The 24,721-nt window shown below is 38.6% G+C and overlaps 1 protein-coding gene across 4 annotated transcripts in view; it reads right to left on the reverse strand.

Moving 5' to 3' along the window:
• LOC121511191 (stromal membrane-associated protein 1-like) overlaps positions 1-24,721 on the reverse strand; it is a 178,523-nt gene that overhangs the window by 92,250 nt on the left and 61,552 nt on the right. For 3 of the 4 annotated variants that reach the window (XM_041789788.1, XM_041789789.1, XM_041789787.1), the window contains exon 6: positions 24,291-24,362. In XM_041789788.1, coding sequence (XP_041645722.1) covers positions 24,291-24,362 — 72 coding nt within the window. The remainder of the gene's footprint in view (positions 1-24,290; positions 24,363-24,721) is intronic. The other variant, XM_041789790.1, reaches the window with a different exon arrangement.

The raw sequence follows: 24,721 nt of genomic DNA on the forward strand, positions 1-24,721 counted from the left end.
GCAGTGCTCTTCAGCTCTGCCTATCTTTGCTATTTGCAGTACATTCAGAAAGTATTCACACCCCCGTCACTTTTTCACTTTCGTTAAGTTGTAGCCTTATGTTACGGTCATTTAGGTTTTTTTTTCTCTCATCAATCTACACTCGGTTCCTCATGATCCATCCATCGGCTTCTTTCATTAATTGGTTTGCGTTGGCAGCAGGCTGAGCATATCAACCCAGACATCCCTCTCCCCAGTGGCATTTTCCAACTCCTTCTGGAAGGATCCTAAGGCATTCCCAGAGGGATATATAACCCTTCAGGTCATTCTTGGTCTTTTCTCCAAGGTCCTCCAAAGGGAGGGGTCTGATCAGGATGCCTGAACCACCTAAATTGGCTCCTATCAATGCAAAGGAGCATCATCTCTTGACCTAGTTCTCTTCAGATGGCTGAATTCCTCACCCCATTTCTAAGACTGAGCCCAGACACCCTCAGGAGAAAACTTTTGGTCATTACTCAGAGTTCATGACCATAGGTGAGGGTTGGGAAGAAGACTGTCCAGTAAACTGAAAGCTTTGCCTGCAGCTTAGCTCCCTCTTCATCACAACGGACCGGCACAACCACAGTACTGCTGATGCTACACCAAAATGCCTGTCGATCACACACTCCTTTTTACCCTCTCTTGTGAACGAGACCCTGAGTTACTTGAACTCCTTCACCTGAGGCAGGGACTCACGCCTGATCCAGGGAAGCAATCCAATGTTTACCTGCAGAGCACCATGGCCTTTGAGGTGATGACTCTCATCCCAACCACTTCTCACACAGTTGTAAACTGCCCCAGTGCCTGCTGGGGTCTCCAGGCAACAGAAGCGCATCATCAGCAAAAAGCAGAGATGGAATTCTGAGGTCCCTAAGCTTGAAACCCTCTGCATCCTGAGGAGGCCAACATGCACCAGGAAAGTGACTAACTTTTTGCTGAGAATGTGGACAAACTCACTTTACTTAGACCCCATAATGACAAAGTGAAAGCAGTTTTTTTTTTTTAATTCATTACAAAAAAATGAAATATCACATTGAAATAAGTATTCAGACCCTTTGCAACAAAACTTAAATTTAGTTCAGGTTCTTCCCATTTTTAAAATCTTTCCTGAAATGTTTTACACCTTGATTAGAGTCCACCTTCGATATATTACCACTGATTGGACATGGCACAGCTGACAACGCTTATCAGAGCAAAAACCAAGCCATGAGGTCAAAGGAACTGCCTGCAGAGCTCAGAAACAAGATTGCTGCAAAGCACAAAGCTTTGTCTGAAGAAGTTTGTCACAATTACACACACTTCCAAGAGCTGTTCACCTGGCCAAAATCAGCAATCAGGAGAGAAGGGTCTTAGTAAAAGAGGTGACCAAGAACCTGATGGTCACTCAGACTGAGCTCCAGAGATCCTGTGTGGAGATGGGACAAAGTTCCAGAGGGACAAATATCACTGCAGCCCTCCACTGATCCGGGCTTTATAGCAGAGTGACAAGACAGAAGCCTCTCCTCAGTGCAAAACTCATTAAAGCCCACTTGGAGTTTGCAGAAAGAACCTGAAGAACCCTCAGTCTGTTTAAAATAAGATTCTCTGTCCTGCTAAAATCAAGACTGAAATGTTAGGTCACAATTCTAAACATTATATCAGGAGAAATAGAGGCACCGGTCTTCACTGGCCCAACAGTGAAGCATGGTGGTGTCAGCATCATGCTGTGGGGGTGTGTTTCAACAGAAGGGACTGGGAAAGTTGAACAGGGCAAAGTACAGAGATTTCCTCAATGAAAACCTATTCTGCTGCACTCAGGACGTCAAACTGGGCTGAAGGTTCACCTTCCAACATGACAATAACTCTAAGCACACAGCCAAGACAACACAGGAGTGGTTGAGGGACAACTCTGTGAATGTCCTAGAGTGGCCCAGCCAGAGCCCTGACTTGAACCTTACTGAACATCTCTGGAGAGACGAAAAAATGGCTGTCCACCAACAGTCCTCATCCAACCTGACACAGCTTGAGAAGATTTGAAAAGAAGGATAGCAGAAAATCCCCCAATCCAGATGTGCAAAGCTTGTTGCATCATATTCAAAAATAATCATTAGACTTGGTGGTCAAAGGTTTGCATGAAGCTGCCCTTTCCATGACGCTCCCGCTGCACACCGTTTGTACTTAGATTAATGCCGGTAGAAGTTCAGAACTCTTCAGCAATGGAATCAGTGTTGGATAATTTTAAGCGCTATGCTGACTCTATACATGATTTTCCCTTTTTTGTGCACACACAGTGACAAACATGACCACCAAAGAAGTATTCACAGTGTGACAGAGCCGACATTCGGACCGACTGTTAAGTGGGAAAAACTACATCTATAGACATGAGATGATCACATCTTTGTTGTTTAAATTTCAGCTTTCAGTGCTGAAAAAACTCCACTTTTGCTTGGTTTCCTCAGCTTCCAACAACAAGATTCAAATACATTCACTCAGACACTTGTGATCAGCGCTGTAGTCTAATTAGTGCCTGCAGGAAAAAGCAAAAAGCGTGAAGAATAGACAGACTTCAGCTTCAAAATCAAGCAGCAGAAGACCGCCTAATTTAAATCTAAAGAAAAACAAAGACAAAGTCTTGGTATTCTTGTGTGTATCATCAGCCTGTATGTCTTCATCAACATCATCACCTGCATTTCATCTGTGTTACCTACATGTCTGCCTGAAGGATCTCTCTGTATTTCATCCCAGTATCCTCTCTGATATGGAGATTTTTCTATGACCCCAGCAGCTGAATATGTCATTACCATTTAATTTAAGATGGCCAAGCAGAGAAGTCAATGCTTCAAGTTAATTTTCTTATTTAAATGCACAACATATCCCAGAGTTCCTCCTGTCAATTAACAGAAACATCACCCAGTCTGCCCTTCAGCTACAAACATTTTATGAGTCTGTACAGAGAACATCGAAGTGATTCTGAAGGTCAAAGAAAGACCAAGAGGCTTATCATCAGATGAGAAAAAAAAAACAAAAAACAATAAAACAGATAAAAATTCAGCTGGAAATATTACTAACACTGTAAAAAATCATCAGTATTTGCCACTTAAAAACCCACCCTCACCTCTCCACTGAACAGAGGACTAATGCATCACTTTTAGGGGCCATATGCTCGGCTGGAACGCAGCCAAACGTATCCTGCATGGCCAAAAATGCTGACTGTATTACATTTGGTATGCTTTAGGTTAAGATGTGCTCAGCATTGATTAAAAAGATACTTAAATATGTTAAATGCAAGAGTAAGCACCTCTGGAAATCAGAGCACGCACAAAACTTCATTAAGTTTAGAAAAAATTACAAATCTACGCAGTGGACCTTTGGCTTTTTGTGGATTTTTTCAGCAAGAAACCAGGAGAAAAAAGCAAAAGCAAACACCTGTATTTTATACACCTTTAATAATGTGCATGCTATTAAGAAGATTCACAATCACAAGACAGCATATTAATCAGAAACACAAAGTTTATCTGTAGCAGAGCCCTAAATAAAGTTTGCATGCATAATCTCTCAAAAACAGCATACGCCATAATTATCAAGGATGTCTGCATTTGTCATGATGACTTGAGTATATGCAGCACTAGAATAGTTAGCAATAAACTCAACCTTTAATATCTCAGAAGTGTCAGCCATCAGTTTGCTCCATCAGTGTGTGGCTGTTTCATGTTGTAATCTTCCTTCATCTCTTTAACATTTAAGGTGTTCCAGCGCAGACAGATCCAATGCAGGCAGAAGTTATCTTGCCCATCTACAGTAGATAATATCACTAAACAAATCAAAGAATCTGGAGAAATCTCTGCGCTAAAGGGACAAGGCCAAAGGTCAACATTGGATGCTGCTTGTTATCTTCAGACCTCGAGCGTCACTGCATTCAAAACAGGCATGATCCTGTACTGCAAATCACTGCATGAACTTAGAAACACTTCCAGAAATCATAGTCTGTCAACACAGTCAGCGGTGCCATCTACAAATGCAAGTGAAAGCTGTGTCATGCTAAAAAAAGAAGTCATATTTGAACACAATCCAGAATGCTGCTGTACTTTCAAGGCCAAAACTAATTAATGATGGACTCTGGCAAAATGTAAAACTGTTCTGAGGTCAGATAACACAAAATATGAAACTCTCTCTGGAAACAGCAGACGCAATGTCCTGTGGGCGAATGAAGACCCAGAACTGTTGAGCAGTTAGAGTCCTACATCAGACAAGAATGGGACAACACTCCTCCCTCCCAAACCTCCAGTAACTGTTCTCCTCACTTCTCAGACATTTACAGATGGTTGTTAAAAGAGCTACACAATGTTAAACATGGCCCTGTCCTTACTTTTTGAGATGTGTTGCTGATATGCTGTTTGTGTTCTATTGTGAATAAAATATAGGTGTATGAGATTTGTATCATTACACACCGCCCCGACTTTTTCAATCAGGGTTGTACAACTAGAGCGTAAGAGCAGCTCGATCAGACATTGTACATCTGTATGTCTGAACATGCTATTGACTATGAGACCAAAATGTCTTTCTCCATCCTTCTACAGCAGTAAAATCACTGTGAGTACACTGATATGCTGAGGTAAGCATGCTTCAATTATTTTCACACAGGACTGACGTTCTGTGATGGTACAACACTGCCGAACATCTGTGTGAACACCTGTGTTATGGTACGCCAGGGACAAACAGACTATTTGGTTAGCTTGGTTAGGGATGTAAAGAAAGCAGAGTCAGTTATGTAGTCTGTGTGTTTCAGTGTGGTCTTGTGGCCTTCTTCTAAGAAATCCTGAAGCTCCATGCTGTAGGAGCTACATGGCCACATTAGGGAATCTGTCTACAGGAAATGTTTAAAATTCAGCAAATCCAAGACGTCAGCCTGCAGAATAGGACATTCTTTACATTTTAAGTTTATTTCAGCACTGCTACATGGAAGCATAGACAACAGGAGAACATGGCAGGATCTACAGAAATAATGAGGTCAAGGCTGAATAAATAATGATAATTCACTGACAAAGGAAGAGCACTGGGTTGCCCCTCTGTAAAGGTTCAAACATACCCTAGTTTGGAAGTGATTTCTAATTTAGGACATGGTTTATGCGCTACTAACATTTAAGGTGTGGTAGAAGCTAAAATAGTTCAAACATAGGCAGAAGTTTAAATTTCACGTGCTGATCATGTTAAGGTGGGAGAGGGTTGTGTGTAAAAATCCCAGTAGAGTGTTACACCAACAACCATGGCATGTTTAAAGTCATATAAATTTCCTTTATATATATATGTATATGTATATATGTATACAGTGCTTAACAAATTTATTAGACCACCACCCAAAGTAAGGTTTATGCCACAGCTGCCCTAAATTAACAGCATTGATAATTACCAAAATCATTTTTTATGTTTCTGCAATGGTTAATACACCAATATGTAGAAGCTCCTTAGCCAAAATATTTTTAAGGCTAAAATATAATTATTATTAATATTATCCATGTATTTTCAAATTACTGATTTACAAAAAAAAAAAGAAAAAATAGTAAAGGACATTGTTATTTCTTCATCAATATGTCAAATTACAGTTATTTACTTCCATTCCTGAACAGAAAAATGAGTTTTAGTGATTGAATGTTATGCTTGATTCATTTCTGACTTCTCAGAGAAGCCCAGTGAGCCAGCTGAAATTTGGGTATAAAAAGACGAATTCAGTTTGAAATTCCTCATTCCTGTTCAAAATGGTAAAACGTGGAGAGCTGAAAATGAAAGAGTCCGCATTAAAGCACTTCATGATGCTGGATGGTCTCCAAGACAAATAGGGAAAGACATAAAGTGTTCTCACAGTGTGGTCAAGTATGCTTTGGAGTCAATCGCCAAGACTGATACTTACAAAATGCGCCAAGGAAGAGGCAGGAAGCCAAAGTTAACTGAAGCAGATGTCAGACACCTCAAGATCTGAAGTACTAGAGACAGAAGGAAGACCACTGCTGATTTTCAGGCAGAGATGAAGGCTTCTAGATCAGAGTCTGAGAAAGTCTCCACAATGACCATAAGCAGGCTTAAAGGGAAGAATAGCTGCTAAGAAGCCATTATGAGGCCTGCAAACATCCAGAAACACCTCAGATTTGCCAGGGAGCACAAACACTGGACTGTTGATGACTGTAAGAAGGTACTCTGGACGGACGAGTCCAAGTTTGAACTCTTGGGTCAGCATGGTCGTGTTTATGTCCGCAGAAAAGCTGAAGAAGGTTTTGATGCCAGATGCATTGCACCCACAGTGAAACACGGTGGAGATTCCATTATGGTATGGGGTTCCATCTGTGGGTATGGCGTGGGCAAATTAGTGAAAATGGATGGTATCATGAACAAGAACGTCTACCACAACATCTTAGTGCATCATGGAATCCCTTCTGGACTGAATCTGATTGGTCCTGGGTTCATATACCAACAAGACAATGACCTCAAGCATACTTCAGAGCTGTGCAGAGACTGAGCAAGAAAAAAGAATCTAGTGTACTGGAACTGATGGACTGGTCAAGTCAAAGTCCAGATTTGAATCCTATTGAACAAATTTGAGATTTAGTAGATTTAAAGATTGATGGCACAAAAGTTTCATCTAAAGCAAGTCTGTGGGAACAGCTAGAAACTATTTGGAACTCAATAACAAAAGAGACTGTGGAAAAGTAAAAACAATGGCAGCAAGAATGCAAGCTGCTATCAAGGCCAAAGGAGGAAATACGTTTTTTAGCTACTGTGTGTGGAAAAAGGACTATTTAGTTGTTTCAGTTTGTTATTTGCCAAAAAAATAACAATTACATTTTTAGTTTTAAACAAGTTTTTGAAAAATTTCTAAAATATTTATGTTTCCTTGTTTTTATGACAGGTGGTCTAGTAAATTTGTTAAGCAGTATATATATATATATATATATATATATATATATATATATATATATATATATATATACACACACACATATATATAATTGTATTTATATGTGGGTGTGTATATATGTTCATTTATATAAATAAATAACAACTATGTAATTTTAAGTCAATATGGAATATAAGAAAATAATAAAGCTATCAATTAAACAGTATTTAAATTATATGTATCTTCTAAATATATGAAAATATATGGTGTATTTTAAAATATAAGGTCCTGCATCATCTAGTTTTACTCTTTTTGTGCAATCTGAAGATGAGGATTTTTCCTTTTAGTTGTAATGAATTAAAAATGCTTTCAGGATTTTTAAAAGAAAAGTGGAAAAATAATTCAATATAGACTATATGTACTTAACTCTTTTATATTTCATGGTGCATCATCTTGTCTGTCTAACGTAACGACAAGGTGTTTGTGGAGGGAGACTATGGGCGACTAGCTACTCATCACGTCCAGCTTTATGGATGGATGGGACTGTGTTGAGAGGAGGGCATGATGTGACGGGCCAGAGTCTTTTGTTTTTTTTTAATCGTATTACGGAAGCCATCATTCTTATTGACACTATGATGGTGCAGGTCCTTACAAATAAAACAAGGTATTGACTGAGTAGTTATGGTGATATGAGTAAAAAGTCTCACGGGATCTCGTTGTCTAAGCAGAGGAGAAGAGGGAAGAGTCAACTGCCTGCTGCAAGCAGGCGGTGCCTGCCGCAAACTAGCGGTCGGGGGGTGAAATGACACCACAATCTACCACACAAACAAAGTTAATTATTAATTAAAAAATATCGATACTGCATTTTAAAAAATCGATACATTGTGATATATCAGTGTAGCAATATTTTCTAACACCCCTAGTGTGATTAGAAAAATAGTTCATAAACATAAATTAAGAATGTTTACACAGAAGACCTGGGATATTTCTTATGAATAACATGTTCAAAGACCCTTTGCCTATTTTGAACTGATTTTGTTTCCCCCTTTCTACAGTTTCATACAGCAGGAAGCTTGTTTGAATCCCACGATCAGTTTGCTTGGATCAAATCAGACTAAACTAAACCATATCCTTCAATTTTTCAATGAATCGTTAATGAAATGGATCTTAGCCTGTGAATCCATTTTCTAATCAAACTGTCTCAAAAAGAGAAATTCATACTTCTTGAGACTAAATAGACTGGTTGCTACCTCGTGGTTAGCTGGTCAGATATTTGCAATGATGAGGAATTGGACAGGTATTCCTAATAAAGTGGTCGACTAGTGTCTGTGGTCTTGCAAAAATGCATGCACCTTCATCACTGCAGAATCCCTCCTGTCCTATGTTGTCAAATACAGACTCTTTCCTCAGTACTTCATCTTATTTTTCCTCATCTCTTCTTCCCTCGGTCCTCCATCAGACCCAGAAAATCCTTTTCAGTACACCATCAAAAATGATTTCTCCATCCTTTAAATGTCTGGAGGAGAGATGAATGAGGACAAGAGGTCACTGCAGAGGAGCTATGAGTGAAGATGCACCAGTGTTTTCTTCACAGAAGTATTCAGTCAACCATGAATACACCTGACATCAGCTGGAACAACCAAAATAAATGTTAACACTACAATAAAAGTTGTCAACAACACTGCCATAATCATTTGATGGTACTTTAAAAATAACTCCAAAGTGCAGATGTATCTACTTTTTAATGCTTGATGTCTCCTTATTTTTTAAGGTCTCTTCTTCACCTCCTCACGTTGTTTTAGGTTGTCAGGTAAGAGCTGGTATAGGAGGCAGGGAAATAACATGAGGATATACAGAGTTAGCGTTTGTTTAAAGGTGCTTTTAAAATCCTCACTGCAAGGTCTTTCAAACCTAAGTATTAAAGGGGAACATTGGTACAGCTGTTATTTGTGAAAGTGATACTGATAAATGTAAATATTAACATCACTTTAAAAAGGTTACTGAACTATGGAATGGCTCTGTGTAGTAATTAGAAATTATGAGAACTACCGATCATTTCCTGTCATCCACAGTAAATAATTAATATTAGAGGATCATGTTTACTCTTCTTCAGAGAGACATACACCATAACTGGTGATGTGTCGCCTCCATCAGCATAATAATACACTGTGACTGTTAATTTAGCAGGGAGTGTTTCCATCAAAACTTCCAGAATTTATTTCCTTTGTCTAAAATAACCCACAATAATACACACCCAGATTAGACTCATTTATCCAAACAAAAGCTGCACCAAAACAAAAATTAAACTGTAATCAAACCAGAAATGGACAGACAATCAAATCCAAATTACCCCTTACAAACAAAGCTGCAAAGACTGCTGGAAATGATCAATTCTTCATGCTGTTCTCTGAATGTAAAGCCTTATGAGGGAGAGTCCTGCAGGGACAGTGGTTATTTTTGAATGATTTCAGTAAACAAATTGCCATGAATAATATCTCAGCTTTTCACATCCTAACAATAAGTGCTCAGGTTAAAATGGGAAGTCATGTTGCACCTATACATCAAACTGAAGATCACCATATCTTTGCTGATGTGGGTTAAGAAGTTCCAGAAAATTATCTCAAAGTAGTTTTGCTCCATAAAGCCAAGCATTCACTGAACAATTTTATGATTTTAAACCTAATCTCCTTTTTGATTTAACTTTAATGACACACTACGAGAGTCAATAATTCTGTGTTAACACTCTAATGCTGGTTTTACACTGTGCCATTTCCAGTTGATTCTGAGACTGATTTTCAGTCCCACGACTCACCTGGAAGTCAGGGCAACTCTCCATCTGATTGTGTCACTTGTACAGTGAACTGGTGGACACGAGGGCTACAAACATCTATGGCCTGACCAGCTGCTCCTGACAGGTTGGATGGATTTCTGGCATGTTTGATATGTTGGTCATACAACTTTACAATCTTTATTTTAGGTTTGCTGTATGACAGGTCGCTGTGTTATGAACCACCAGGACAAATTCAGTTATAAAAAACATCCCTAAGTTTATAAAATCAAGCTTCAAAATAATGAAAAATGAGGCAGTAAAATCTGCTCTAGCATGGTGTGGGTGTGTCGGTTGAATGGGCCAAAGCCACACCCACTCACAGAGACAGAAGTTGGGATTAAATTTACTGTTTTCTGGTACAAATCTCTTTGTTATAATACTTTTAGTAACCTGTAGTCCACTGCGGCTGACAGATTTGGGAAATTTACTTCACAATGAATAAAAAACAGCATGTAGCTGCTGTTAACTTTCAATGAAGGTGGTGACATCAGCTAACAAAAGACTGTATTAGATGAACTGCTCAGTAATTTAACATCATTGTAGCATTAGGAGGGTGGTGGTAATTCCCTATTAAGTTTGCTGTTGTCATGGACTAATATATTTGCCCTACTCCAATAAAACAAAGTGAAAACTTTCTAACAGTCTAATCCTAAATTTAGTCACATGTAGATCTCAGTTTTGTTACATATTTACAGCAACCTTATTCCAGCATGTCTAGTGTGCCAAGACACAAATCTGGATTTGAATTTAACGGGCTTTAACTGTTGGACATCATCTTAAATCATCATGAAAATGGCAAGAATGCCTTTTTGATGTGTCATCCTTATAATAAATAAAATAAACAAGCAGGAATTGCTGACATTTGTATTTATTTAGCTGCCAGTTGTGCTTGCTGGCAATGTTGATTATATGTGGGTGAGAGAGAGGCAATGACAGCTGTTTGTTGCTGTTTTTTAGCTATCTGAAAACAACAGATCCGACTTCAACTTCCCTTTGCGAGACTTCAAAGGAAAACCACTACCATTTTTCACAGCCCATCAGGACTTCACTCCTACAGTATGAGCACTCAGGTCATGGATGACCGTCAGACCATTCAGTGTGAGGGCCACATCACAGGATGTCTCTCTTCCTCTCCAATAAGAGCTATTCAAGCTGTCCGGCAATCTCTTGTATGAGTATAAAGACATGTGCAATGACGAAGCATGACACGACAGCAGTACAGCCTGCTATTAGTTTTCCCAGCTCATCACAATGCATTGTGGGATACAAAATACCTATAATTGTGGATAGCATTAGACACTAGCAGCAGAAAGGAACAAAACATTTGATTTAAAAATGGATAAAAAGATCTTCAGTATCAGAGTTACTGGTCTGGATTTAATCTTTAAAGACCCTGGAAAGTCAGCCAAGATCCAGGCTCAAAAGCCTGTGTAAGAGGCAACGAAGGCATGGATAGCAGCGTTAGAACTACAACAACATGAGGCTGCAAGAGAGAAAAAAAAGTGTGTGACTACAATTTATGGTTCAAAAGTTATTTAACTTTTTTGAACCTGTCTCTTGTTGTATATGACAACATTGGCCTCAGAGGGCTAATCTTTTCTGGCTGCTAGCATCACATAGAGTGCTTCAGGTGTAGCTATGATTTACAATCCTCAACTTTTCTCCCTAACAGCCAATGAACATGTCTAAAGTCATGATGACAGTTACGGTGACAGCATACAATGGAGTAGGAACCACACTTGTAGTGTTGCCAGTCTACGGTGTGATGCCATCCTTTGTTCGTTGTTTTCTTTGAGTTCACAGATCTTATCTTCTTATGTAACACTTGTAATTGGCTTTCTAACAGATTATACATCTTGAGAATAATTTCATTTTTATTTATGAGTATAAACAACTTTTCAAAGGCACTGGGAGGAGGATAAAATAAGTTTGAAAGCTAAAGAAGTTGCTTTAGACTCATCATTTGCTGCTTTGCAACACTAAATAACAGCGTTGGGATAAAATTCACCACATGTGCATTTTAATCTTCACTACTGTCTTTTATCTTTATGTGAATAAAGCACTGAATTCAAATATTTTAACCACATGTGGAGGATCTGCATTCAAATGTCTCTATGCAGCTACAATCTGATATTTTATTCTGCCTTGATAAATCCACACTGAAAGAAGAACCCCCCTGACCGTAAAATGAATTCAGTCGCGTGTGCATTCACCATCCATTTGTGTCTGAATATTAATAAAAGCAGAGAAGAAGAAAAAAGGCAAAGTGCCGCTTGTGTAAACCTCTCTGAAAGAGAAAAAAAATGAGGAAGCATGAAAGGAGATGAAATATTTTAGCTGATTAAAGGCCGCGTGTGAGCCATTTTCTTCTTCACGCAGAGATAAAAGAGATTCTGCTGCTTGGCATGCTGCTACTGTGTTATGATTGTACTGTTTTCTTTTTTTTTGTTTGAGAGAGATGGAAATGGCACGAAGCAGAGTGAAAGGTCAGAAAAGGAGGAGAGAGATGGTGTGTAAGAGAGAAAGACAAAGTGGGCGAGAGACAAAGGAAAAGAGTGAGGAGAAAGAGAGAGACAGAGAAACACATCTGTCAGCATGTTTCCTGCTGTGCTGCAGATTAAAACGCTTTCAGCATGTCAGCATACACTCAGGATAACAAGACTCTCTCTCTCCATCACACACAATCACACACCTTGACACCCGGGTTCATCGACGGCAGAGCTTGGCTGATAAGAGGAAAACAATAAGATGTAAGATATCTCTCCCTGCAGGCAAACACACAAGCTAACAACATACATCACACACTCATCAGTCAGTGCTAGAGCTAAATGATATGACCTACAACCTAAAGCAATGTATTTTTGCCCTTTACAGTAACAGTATTACATTTGTATTACCACATTGAAAGGGATAGCACTTGTTTTTCTAAGTCTCTCTGTGTTTACTTCTTTCTAACCACACCTGCCATTTAAGTTTCATTTCTCTCCTGCTGAGGTGTGTCAAGCTTTAACTGACAACATTACACTCCCTGCCTTGGGAGTTCATAAATAAAAGCACTCAGACAAAAAAAAAGTGGACTTTACTTTTGAATCTTTTCTCAAATATAGTGTTTGCCATTGATTTGGCTTAATGTAGCAGAGGTGCTGATGAGTGTACAGAGCTATCATGCTTACAGCTGCTTCTCCAGGCTTATACACCACTGCCTGCTTTTCTGTATCACTTTAAACAAGCCAGTCACAAGTTAAAGCACATTTTTACAGTTGTTTAAGCCTTTATTAAACAAATCACTGCAGCCATGGGCTTAAGATGCAACGAGGTGATCCACTGCTGCCCACAGCTCGTGTTAAGGCCCGAGACAGCCCAACAGAGACAATCTGCAAAGTACACTCACTGTGTTGCTGTTATAATAAACATTACAGCTCAAAGAGGAAAGAACTAGTGTTGCAAGATAAGCATTTTTTAAAAATTGTTACAGTACCAATAATTTCCTATTCCTGATGGTTGATAACTGATGAGAGCCGATTTTTTTTTTCAACTTTATTTTGTAAGGAAGTTTAATGTGTGTTTTTCTTCACATCTGTGGGTAAGAGGGGTTAATATGTAGTGACCAAAGATATTTATCACAGTTCTAACTGACAACACATGTTGACTTCAACACTCTGAGGTCTATGGGTATTTTTACATTGTTTTTAAATTCCCCTTTTAAGGGTACTTGCAAATAACACAATATCCAAGTGTTTTATATCAACATTTTCAGGACAATCTCAGCTTTATGGAGGCCCATTTTTGTCCCACAGGACTGTGAAAAGTTATTTTAGCCCTAATGTTGAATTTTGAAATGCAGTGCATCAAAAATGTACAGTACCTGACGCTCAAACAGCCCAATTACAACAACCATTTAACATCTGCTGGAGAAGCAGGTGGAATCACCTGTCAGTGGTGTGCATCTCTCTGCATGCTCTGTGGCAGCCGCCAATCTGCTCTGTCTCAGCACCATGGACAGCACCTCACTCAGTTCCCTCTGAAGAATGGATGACCAATGTTGACTACTTTTCTTTCCATCAAACATTTTGTCATCACATTTTGAAAAGCAGTTTGCTTTCATAACTGCACATCACATCTGCTGCTCACATCTGCCTGTGACACGGCACAACAGAAGCAGCTGCAGCTTTCTCTTTAAAATATTTTATAAGCTATGGCTGAACCACAGCTGCTGCTTTCTTATAGACAAATCTGAAAAATTTTAGGATAATTCCATTTCTTCTTACTAGGGATGTAACAGTTCATGGAGGTCACGGGTTGGTTTTTTCTTTTTTAGTTCTGGGTTATGGTTCAGAACAGTCTTGGTTCAACAGGAGAACAAAACATCAAAGTCCAGGACCCACTAACAGTAGTGTGAATTAGAGATAATAATACTAGTGTTTTCATAAGTACCTGATGGTTTCTAAAGCATTTAGTGTATCAAACATGAAACAAAACAGAGGAAAACAAATCAAAAGGATGTAAAATTAAAAAGGACACAGGAATGAATAAAATCCCCTGCAAAAACATTTAAACAAATATAAAATAACATAAAAATAAAATAGGTGCCTTTATGATTAAAGTCTGTAACATTATTTACCCCCTCCCTATATTTCTTTGTGATTAGCTGTAAGGGTTACAAGAGGTTTGTCTATAATTAGTGATTGAGTGGGCAACTCATGCTCAATCACTGCCTAAGTATAAATGCAGTTCAAGGACCACTGAGAGGCTATTCACAAAGGATGGACATGGAAAAGGTCTCCTATTTAACAATGGGAATAAATTGATCAGTTGGCATTCTAGCAAAATATCAATAAAACTTCTTTTTAATTGAATGAAACAAAATGTGATTTTTTAAAACAAAAACCACACATATAACTACTAAACACAGTCTTTCTGGATCAAAAGTAAAAAAAAATGAATTCTTCTAATATGGATGCATCCCACTTTCACTGACTGTTTTATAAGATGCCATTGCAAACTGGATCAATAGATCTCGATTACTTTTATGCAGCAACAAAACATCACAGCTGGCTCTGAAAATTCAGACGAGACAACTGGGTGGAAAATACATAGACTGGAGCTAAATGCATTTTCATTGATTGAAAATTAATGTGCAGAGATTGCTTTTATGCTATTAAAATATAATGCAATATTTCTTTTCAAAACTGATTTTCTTCTGACACTTTAATTTATAACAGCACAGGAGTCTTCAGAACAGAAAGACTAATTAGTTCACCTCACTAAAGCCAGGGCTGAGAACAACAGCAACAACACATGTTCAGACTATAGACTGTGTATTAAGATGGACAGAAATACAGCCGCCAGGGAGTGAAGTCAGAATATTTAATGCTCAACCTGCTAAAAGTACATTTCAAATTCTTTTCACTAAAATTTCTACTCTCATAAAGTCACACTTTGATATTTATGATTTTTCATCCAATTATGTGCTTAGACTCACCTTGATTACCAAGTATGTGCAGCTGCCAACTGCAAGAGACCAAATGCAATTGAAAATTCACCCCCAGTCATTGCGTACTGCATGAGTTTCTTCAGCGCTCATTCTGACACAACAAATACACTTTCAATATCCTTTGCATGGATATCTTTCATATCCATCCAGGAAACAACGTGTTTGGAAAGGGCAGGACCTTTCAAAAGATCTTCAAAAGGTGGCTGGCGTTCTGTTAGTCACATTCATCATGGGCCAATCAGAGCAACAAAACACAATGCCACAATGGCACATCACGTGAGCTTGACAGGCAGGTATTTTCTTTAACTACTGTACAAGTGGAGCCAGTAGGTGAATCAAACTCATGCAGAAGCAGGTCGGGAGAGGAACACAAATATCTCCACTGAGAAAGATTTCAGAGTGTAATTTTTTTTGTACTTCTTTCAATAAAGAAATATTGTCCAGTTGTAGCTACATCCAAGCTGTAATTACTTCACTGGCAGCAGCCATTGCTACTGTTATGCACTACAACTAAACCCTACCCGTAGCTACTGCCACTTTCTCCTCAAATGGTGCTGATTGGTCCATTGCATTCTAGGACCTTGCATAACCATTTAAAATGAGAGCTTTGCAAGATGGATCGGCCTGATGACAGACATGGAATCTCTTTAACCCTTCTGCTTTGCAAGGTTATCTTGTTAGGTCATAATCTTGCATTGAAGTATCTAAAGCGTGTAGTGTACTGGTAAGTAAATAAACCTTATGGAGGGCTGGTTTGACTGAAAGCACATCACAAGTGACAGGCGGAGGGTAGAGAGAAGGAGAGGTGTGTCCTGTGAGTCTGCAATCACCACAGGCTGAGAGCTCTACTACCCTACTATTTCTAGTAGATGCACAAACTTTACACAGGAAAAAGATAAGGTTTAAAGAGCGACAAAGCTTCACAGAAAATTCTGAATGGATTGGTACTTGTAGCACAGAAGAACAGTTCAAACCTTTGCTTTCTTTCTGAGACTTCTAAAAAACAGAATGTGGCTCATACACTCATGCAAATTCTGGATTTTTCAGTATATATATCTTAGTTGAGAACTTAGATTACTTTAAATCATACTACCACAGAGAAAAAAATACCTCTTCTTTTTGCCCCACCACTGCACTTTAACTCTCCACTTACTGGAAACATGGGAATTTATTTTACCACATGGTCACATAGTCACATAAAAATACCTGAAATTAAATACAAACAGCTCAGTAAATCTGTGTAGGGAAACAATGGGAGGTCATACAGTTATGTACGGTTATAAAAACAATACAGATACACTGAATGTAAATAGAAATGTGAATGTGTCAGTATATCATGAACATTAATAGAGTTCTGTTTCTGTGCAGATGGAAGCAGAAACAGAGATGTTCAGTGCAGACCCCTGTGTTTCATTCCACTCTCAGTGGGTATAGTTGCACATAGCCTACATTTCATTTCCCTGTAGAGAATATAAACACACATACACACACATGCACACACATCTCTGTGAAACACATTATTCCCTCTGCGTGTTGCAGGCCATGGAAATAGTCTGAATTTACTAACCATGACCCAGAAACACACAACCGCTGCTTCAAATGCCCCCCTTCACAAAGCACACATACACTATGGACATGCATGATCACTGACATGAATACATTCACTCAGATAAAAGCCGCAGAAGCATCTCAGAACTGTTTTATCTTTGATAGAGAAAAGCATCTGTATAAACATGCTGCCCTCTGATCCAGACCGTCACATCTGTAATATTCACTCACTCTGAAGACACTCTGAGCTAGGGTTCAAACACATTCACATCAAAACATTCATCATGAAAACAGCAGAAAATTATGTCTTTCATTAATCTTTACATCAAATTCAGAATCAGAATGAATCAGGATATTAAAGAAGTCACCTTCTATGATGTCTGAGTTTTTGTCTTTGCAGAATTAACAGACTATCCACTTAAAAAAGATTAACTTAGATTAATCTGCCAGCAGCAAGATCTTCACAGAGAGATATAACACATTACTTTAAAAGACAAGAAGAATACAGAGAATATCAAGCATGTAACACAGCACTCATGCCAGGAAACGCTATGAATAATGATATAAGGCTTTCAATTTTAATCTATCACAATATATCATTTTTACTATTTTATTTTATTTTCTTTAAAGAGCTGTACAAAAACATATCAAGGAGCAATTAATAAGAAATATCCTACAGAAATAATAACTGAATTACACTACGTGATGATTCATGTGTTCATCTGTGAATTAACACAATTATTATCAGACAGAATAAAAATGTTAATTATATTCAAAAACGTGAAATAGTGCAGATAGTCTAATAAAAAAAGGTAACAAATCTCAGCACACTGAGTCAGCTGTATGAAGTTCTTTCATACTGTTAAGAAAACAAATTTTAACTCCAAACAGCTGTATTTATTTTGGCAAAAACCTAAGTTTCCTTTTTCACGAAGTTATGTTTGTACAAATCATGATGCTATTTAATTTACTTTCACTTAGTAATGAAAACAGCCATAATATTGACCATAATTTACACACAACATAATGAAACATTATGTTGTTTGCTTAATCAGCTAACTAATCCTGCCATTTTGAACATAGATTTCAACATTGGATTTTTTTTTTTCTAATGAGACTTAGCCGTAGTCTTTCTTGTCAGTTGGCATAAAAGACATGACTCAGCTAGTGTTTTCTATGAAGGCATATAACAAACAGGGTCCAAAACTAATACTCTACACTCGCCAATTACGGGTAGATTTTGTCTCTGGCTGGTACATTTTTAAGACCACTTGCAACTCTGGTGAGTTATTTTTTTACCAGCGAAAAGTTTTTTTTGTTACTGGAGAACGATGCTGGTATCGGATGGTTTCCTGGCAGAGTAATGTGTATTTCAGGCCGAGACGACCTTTGGTCACGTGAGTGCGTCAGTCATGACGTCATTGACTGGGGCCACTCCTTTTCATTATTTACATAAATGACATTAATCATAATGTGTCTAATGCCAATTTTCACTTTTATGTGGATGACACCGTAATCTACTGCTCAGCCCCTTCTCCAAATGAAGCTCTTTCCCAGCTACAACTTACTTTTAATGCTGTTCAACATAATTTCTATGACCTGAAGCTTGTTTTAAATGCAGATAAAACAAAAGTCATGCTCCTGTCGAATGCTAAATGTAAGCCATTGAGCCTGCCATCGATCTCCACTTCTAAGGGTTCACAGATCGAGTTTGTTTCATGTTATAAATACCTCGGCATTTTGATTGATGATTCCCTGTCCTTTACTTCTCACATTCAGCAACTGGTTAAGAGGTTAAAGCTGAAACTGGGTTTTTATTTCAGGTTCAAATCCTGTCTTTCTTTTGAGTCTAAGAAAAGACTGGTTGCTGCCACTTTTATGTCAGTGTTGGACTATAGAGATGTTTTGTACATGCATGCTTCATTCTATAGACACCGTGTATCATGGAGCTCTGAGGTTCATCTCAAACTCTAAATCCCTCACTTATCATTGTTTTTTGTATGAACACGTGGGTTTGTCTTCTTTGTCTTCACGCAGACTTATACACTGGTGTACTCTTATCTATAAAGCAATTCTTGGTCTTCTACTGTCCTATCTTTTGACCTACATCATTCCGAAGACCTCTGGAGCTTATAATCTCCGATCTCAGGATCTTCTCTTACTGTCTGTCCCCAGGGTCAGAACTAAACTGGGTAAAAAGGTCTTTAAATTTGCTGCTACCTTTGCCTGGAATGACTTACAGAAAGACCTAAAACTTAGTGAACTGGTCTCATTGGAAGCTTTTAAGAGGAGGTTGTTTGACTTGGAGGCAGTCAGATCTGTCTGCAAATGTTTTGAATGATATGTTTGATTGTAGCTGGTTTTAAACAATTACTTACTGCTTTCTCTTTCAGTGTGCTGTTGTTTGACATTTAACTTGTATTTTTATTCGTTTTTTGGTCTGTAACTTTGACTGTGCTGCTGCTGTCTTGGCCAGGACACTCTTGAAAAAGAGATTTTTAATCTCAATGAGGTTGTTCTCTGGTTAAATAAAGGTTGAATTAAAAAAAAAAAATTACAGCGCACCGAGGCGGATAGCTGGTTGTTACTGTATCCGTAACTCCTTGCAGTGTTGCCAACTTAGTGACTTTGTCGCTATATTTAGCGAGTTTTCAGACCCCTCCAGCGACTCTTTTTCAAAAAAGCAACTACAACAAATCTAGCGAGTTTTTCTGGTGCTACTGGAGACTTTTGAAGAAAGCATGTATCGTTGTAGCGCCTCTAAGTGAGCAGCGGGTGCTAGTGCTACACCACAACCTGCTGCCAAATAACACTGAAAACAGGCAACCAGGAACCTCTGTGAAAATAGGATAGATGACTTTCTCCCTGTTGAATGTTATTGTACTGTTGGATTATGTGTGAAACTACTACTTTAAAGCAAAGAAACTTACACACTGTATTGTTGCTCTTGAATTTTCTAAATGTAGTATCATCTATTACAAGCACTAACATGTTAATCATCAGACTAAATCAAACCAAAGCTAGTAGTTATCGCTTTAGAGCAGTTTTACATCTGACACTGCTTGTTTAACTTATCAGTCATTTCTCATAGTTGCACAATTTTTTCATCACTTTCTGCTTATTACACATCTACACTCCAGCTATGAAACAACATGCACTAAATCTTTACTTACATCTGTCATGTCTGCACTCCTCTCCACTTCAGCTAATGACATCAGACAACAGAGCCCTGTTATAAATATTACAATATATATATTGTTGTTATATATAAATGCTTCATATTTGTATTGATGTTTAGATTGAATTAAGAGGTGCTGTTTCATCTCCAGAGACTGTAGTAGAGAGTAACAAACACATCAGATATGAAGACGTTCTATCTATTCGACCTGTGCTGCTGTATTCAGCACACACTTTCACCTCTGTGGATGAAAATATTATGTTATTTGAAATGTGGTTCACATGTTGACACTGCTGCATGAATGACAAATGTTCAGAAGCATCTGTGAACACCATGAATGTTTATGAGGAGTTTCCCTGGAGGATTGAGCTTGTGCTGCACAGAGGTGGAGCTCTGCAGGCTCTCGCCCTCTGTTCTTACACATCATGCATTCAGGACCCCGCTGTCACACAAACAAAGACAGCAGCAATTCCCCGTCCTCATCCTGGTTCTCTCCATGAATTAATGCAAATAGACATAAAGCTTTCTCTCTTTTACTTCTCCTGTTAATGTAGAGGTGCTTTGATGAAAGTTTTCACGGTCAACACTGAATAGAAAAACACTTTAACACGAGTCTGACAAATAGTTAAAATCATGTGTTTTGATTCCACGCCTGACCTCTGATGACTTTGTAAGGCCAGTGTAATGAATGCATTCAATATACATAAACTAAAACCATTTGATCCTATTACTTAGCAAAATGTCTTTCATGATCAGTTTTTTACTGTACACATGCATGTCATCTGCATAGAAATTTGATTTGCTGATCAATAAGGCAAACCTAAGAATCAAACCTCTGCCTGTAATTCATGAGAAACTGGTGTTTAAGCATCAACGGTGACCTTCATGGTTAAAAATGAGGCCAAGGTGGAAGTGCTAAAACCTGCAGTTTCTCAAGTGTCCACTAGAGGCTGGCTGCAAAAGCACCTGATGTCATATACACACCCTATATTAAAACAATGTTTTTTCATTTTTGTCTGAAAAGTTCATGTCATAACAGGCCCACACTAAACAGAGGTGAACACTTCATCACTCATCTGTTTTAGTTTAGATAAGTATATTGAGTTATGTATATTAGGAGCATGGCTGATATGACTGCATACTGGCATAGTGTACATGTTTGCCAGGAGAATTATTTTCTTGCCTTTTCACTGATGCAGTCAAAGGTATTTGGGCATACTTGCTGAGTCAAGGCTGGTGAAGAGAAGTGACAAAAAGGACTTTCTTTGACAAATACGAATTGAAAACAGTGAAGAACAGACGCATGAAAGCTGCTTGGGGTTTGCAAAAACTCGAAATGAAAGCAGAATGGGCTTTGTGTGTTTTGCACCGAGGAGAGGCTTCTGTCCAGCAACAGAAGCCTGTCTAGTTTCTGTACTTTGCTCCATTCAGCTTTTACCTAAACCCAGACCAGTCACCCAGTCCCTGCTGCTGAAAAACACCCCCAGCAGGATGATTCCACTACTATGCTTCACTGTTGGGACTGTATTGAGCAGGTGATGAGTGGAGCTGGTTTCCTCCAGACATAATGTTTAGAATTGAGGCCAAACAGTTCAATCTTTGTTTGGCTTGGCCACCTCTCTTATTAAGGCTCTTCTCCTCTCATCATTCAGTTTGCCCAGGCAGCCAGCTCCAGGTTGTTCTTCAATTTGAGAATCATGGAGGCTACTGTGCTCTTGGGAACCTTGGGTGCTGAAAAAAAAAATGTGTTGCCTCCCCCAGATCTGTGCCTTTCAACAATCCTGTCTCTGAGCTCTGCAGGCAGTTCCTTTGACCTCATGGCTTGGTTTTTGCTCGGTTTTTGCTCTGATTTTCATTGTCAGCCATGAGGCCTTCTATGGAGAGGTGGGTGCCTCTCCAGATCATGTCCAATCAGTTAACTTTACCACAGGTGAACTCCAGCCAAGGTTTGGAGTATTGAGTGTAAAATTTAAAACGACCGTAGCATCAGGCTGCAACACAACAAAACTGAAAAAAGTGAAGGGGGCATGAGTATTCTCTGAATGCACTATATCTGAAAAAGCGGAAACAAAGACTCTGCATGCACAGCAATGTGTGGGTGCAGGTCCATGTATTTTTTGATCATTGGATTTTTTTTTGTTCTTTTTTTCAGAAAAGGATATGAAAAGGACAAATGGGATATTCGATTTTCATTTAAATACAAAAGTCTAAACTTAAATGTGTTGATTTTGTTCTATTGTCAAAAATGGATAAGCAAAAAATGTAGAAATGTGGTGCACCAGATACCTAGTGATAATGTCCACATGCCCAACACACAGAGGCTGTTGTCCTAGAAGCAGGTGGCCAGGTCTGAAAAAAACCCTACACCTGCACGCCTGCTTGGTTGTGTGTTTTTTTTTTTTTTTTTTTTTTTTGCACATTTCATGATTATTTCCTGTCTTATTTTGAAAAACTTACCCTTGTCTCTGTCTTTCAGATCCTGTTCCAAATGCTTCCCTAACCTGTGACTTGTCTCCTGACTTTGTTTAATCCTAGTGTGCCATTCCTCATGTTTCCAGTTCATGGTGTTTCCCTGTGTACCTTGTCCTTCAGTTCTTTGTTTGCCATTTTATACATGAATGGGCCTTGTTGATCTTTCCTTTTGCCTCCTCCTCTGGATTTGTTGCCTAAATGTACTGACTTTAAGTGTACTGATCTTTGGACTTCCATGAAATTACCGTCCCTTTTGAATGTTCCACCTGAGTCTAAGTTTGAATCCAATGTGTTTGATTCTTTGTGTCAAAAATGGCAGAACAAGGTCTGCTGTCTGCATAAATCTCTGTATGTATATTCAATAAACCTACTATTTTACATGTGCAATTCACACATTGTCAAGATTACACAATATCTCATTCAGCTCTCTCCCATTTTCCTTCATGCAGATACAGTATAACCTTGCAAAGCAGATGGATTTGCCTGTTTCCGTGTTTCTCACTGGCAAATCCATCTTGCAAAGCTCCCATCTGAACAGTTTGGGCCTGGTTAGAAAGTGACCGGAACAATCAGTGTCAAGGTGCAGTACTGTTGGGCGCAACAGAGTTATGACGAAAGCAAACAGCGACAAGAGGCCGATGCAATTATGACGGAAAAGATTAGCGTGAATGCTGCTAGAGCACAAGTTTTATCAGAATGTGATGACATTTCTTTGTTAATAGAAAAAACAAAGAACAGCAGTGAGTTGTTTGCTTTTCAAAAACGACAAAAGTCATGTACTGACATGTCTACAGTCACCATGGTTTGTGTTATGCAGTTCTCTATGGATTTAGGCTACCCCCGGTAGCGGCTACGTGTTTTGTTGCTCTGATTGGCCCGTAAAGATGTGACAGACAGAACATTCATTCAATCACCCTCTGAGTTATTTCTCAAAAGCTCTGCCCTTTCCCAGACACTGTCTATGGGAGGTTTACCAGATGGATGTGTGAAACAATCCATCTGGCTTGTCAGGTTAAATACAGTATGGCTTTTACTAAAAAGTCCAAAACACAATGCTTGTGTCAACAAGGATGATAATTAAAACAAGAGAAGTCATTTAGTTCCTTTATTTCTCTGTGGATCCTTGTTGGATTTATTAATGAAGCAGAAAAGTGCTGTCACGATGAGAGCCTCAACACTTCTGCACCTCCAACTCGTCAAGGTCAAAGCAGAAGTTAAATCACCCTGCATAGCTAGCAGTAACAAAAAAAGATACATGACATTACTCAAGAGACCAACAGCAGCAGGGCCCAGTGACTTCTTCAATCTATTGGATTTTAGTCTTCATAGATTCTGTCTGAGACTTGATGGAAAACTTAAACTCGCTGAACTAAGGGTGACAAGGCAAAGTGCAGATCTACTCTCTTTTTAAAAGGCTCTGATTTTCTACACATAGTAAGGGTCATTCAGAGTTGTCCTGCACTTTTATTGTATATTGTAAGGACTCAATTTAATCCAGGCAAGTGACCTACACCAGGATATTCACTTAAAGGTGCTCTGTAGAGAGCCAAATCAACATCTCAGCAAGGTTCCTGACCACTTCCTGTCACTTCCATATGTGGTACTGTACATGATAAAAGTGAATTCAACTAAAAGGAATGACGATCAAAGAAACCAAATTGAGCAGAACTTAAAGCATGCAATAATAATTTTTCAAACTTGAAAATTATCTCTACAAATAAAAGCTAATGAGAACCTCAAATGTTCAGTTCTGGTAGCAAGCACTGCCTAATACTGCTCAGTGAGCCCATCAACAGTTGTTTTTTTCTAACAGAAGAACAGCTCTTTGGGTATCTGCTGCCTTCTGAATTGTCACATTTGTTGTGTTTAACCACATCAGTCTTACCTTTGAGTTGCTTTGTTTCTCCACTTTATCAGAATCCTTCTTCTTCTCTTCTTTTTCTTTTTTACGCTCCTTCTGAGGAGAAAAGATGAGGTAAGACAGCAGCGCGTTAGCAACAATGTGTATAACCTTTGCCTTTCTTCTAAACCACATGCACAAAAAAAAGTTAGGCCCACTTCATACACTAATGACCAGGAAATTTCAGAAATCCTTCATTAGAATATCATCTATAAAACAATGTTGTTTTCATGTGTCTTTGTTCCACAGTTCAGCTGCAGTAGGTCCTTTCTGTATCTCAGTGATTACTGTCATGTTTCTGTCCTCCAGCACTGTAATGAGCATAAAAAATGGCTGAGTCCTGCAGAAAGAAGACATTTTTCTTCATTAAATCACCGTTGGACCACCGCTATAATATTCTGTAGGTGGAGGCATGA

The sequence above is a fragment of the Cheilinus undulatus genome, linkage group 6, assembly GCF_018320785.1.
Source record: "Cheilinus undulatus linkage group 6, ASM1832078v1, whole genome shotgun sequence".
NCBI lineage: Eukaryota > Metazoa > Chordata > Actinopteri > Labriformes > Labridae > Cheilinus > Cheilinus undulatus.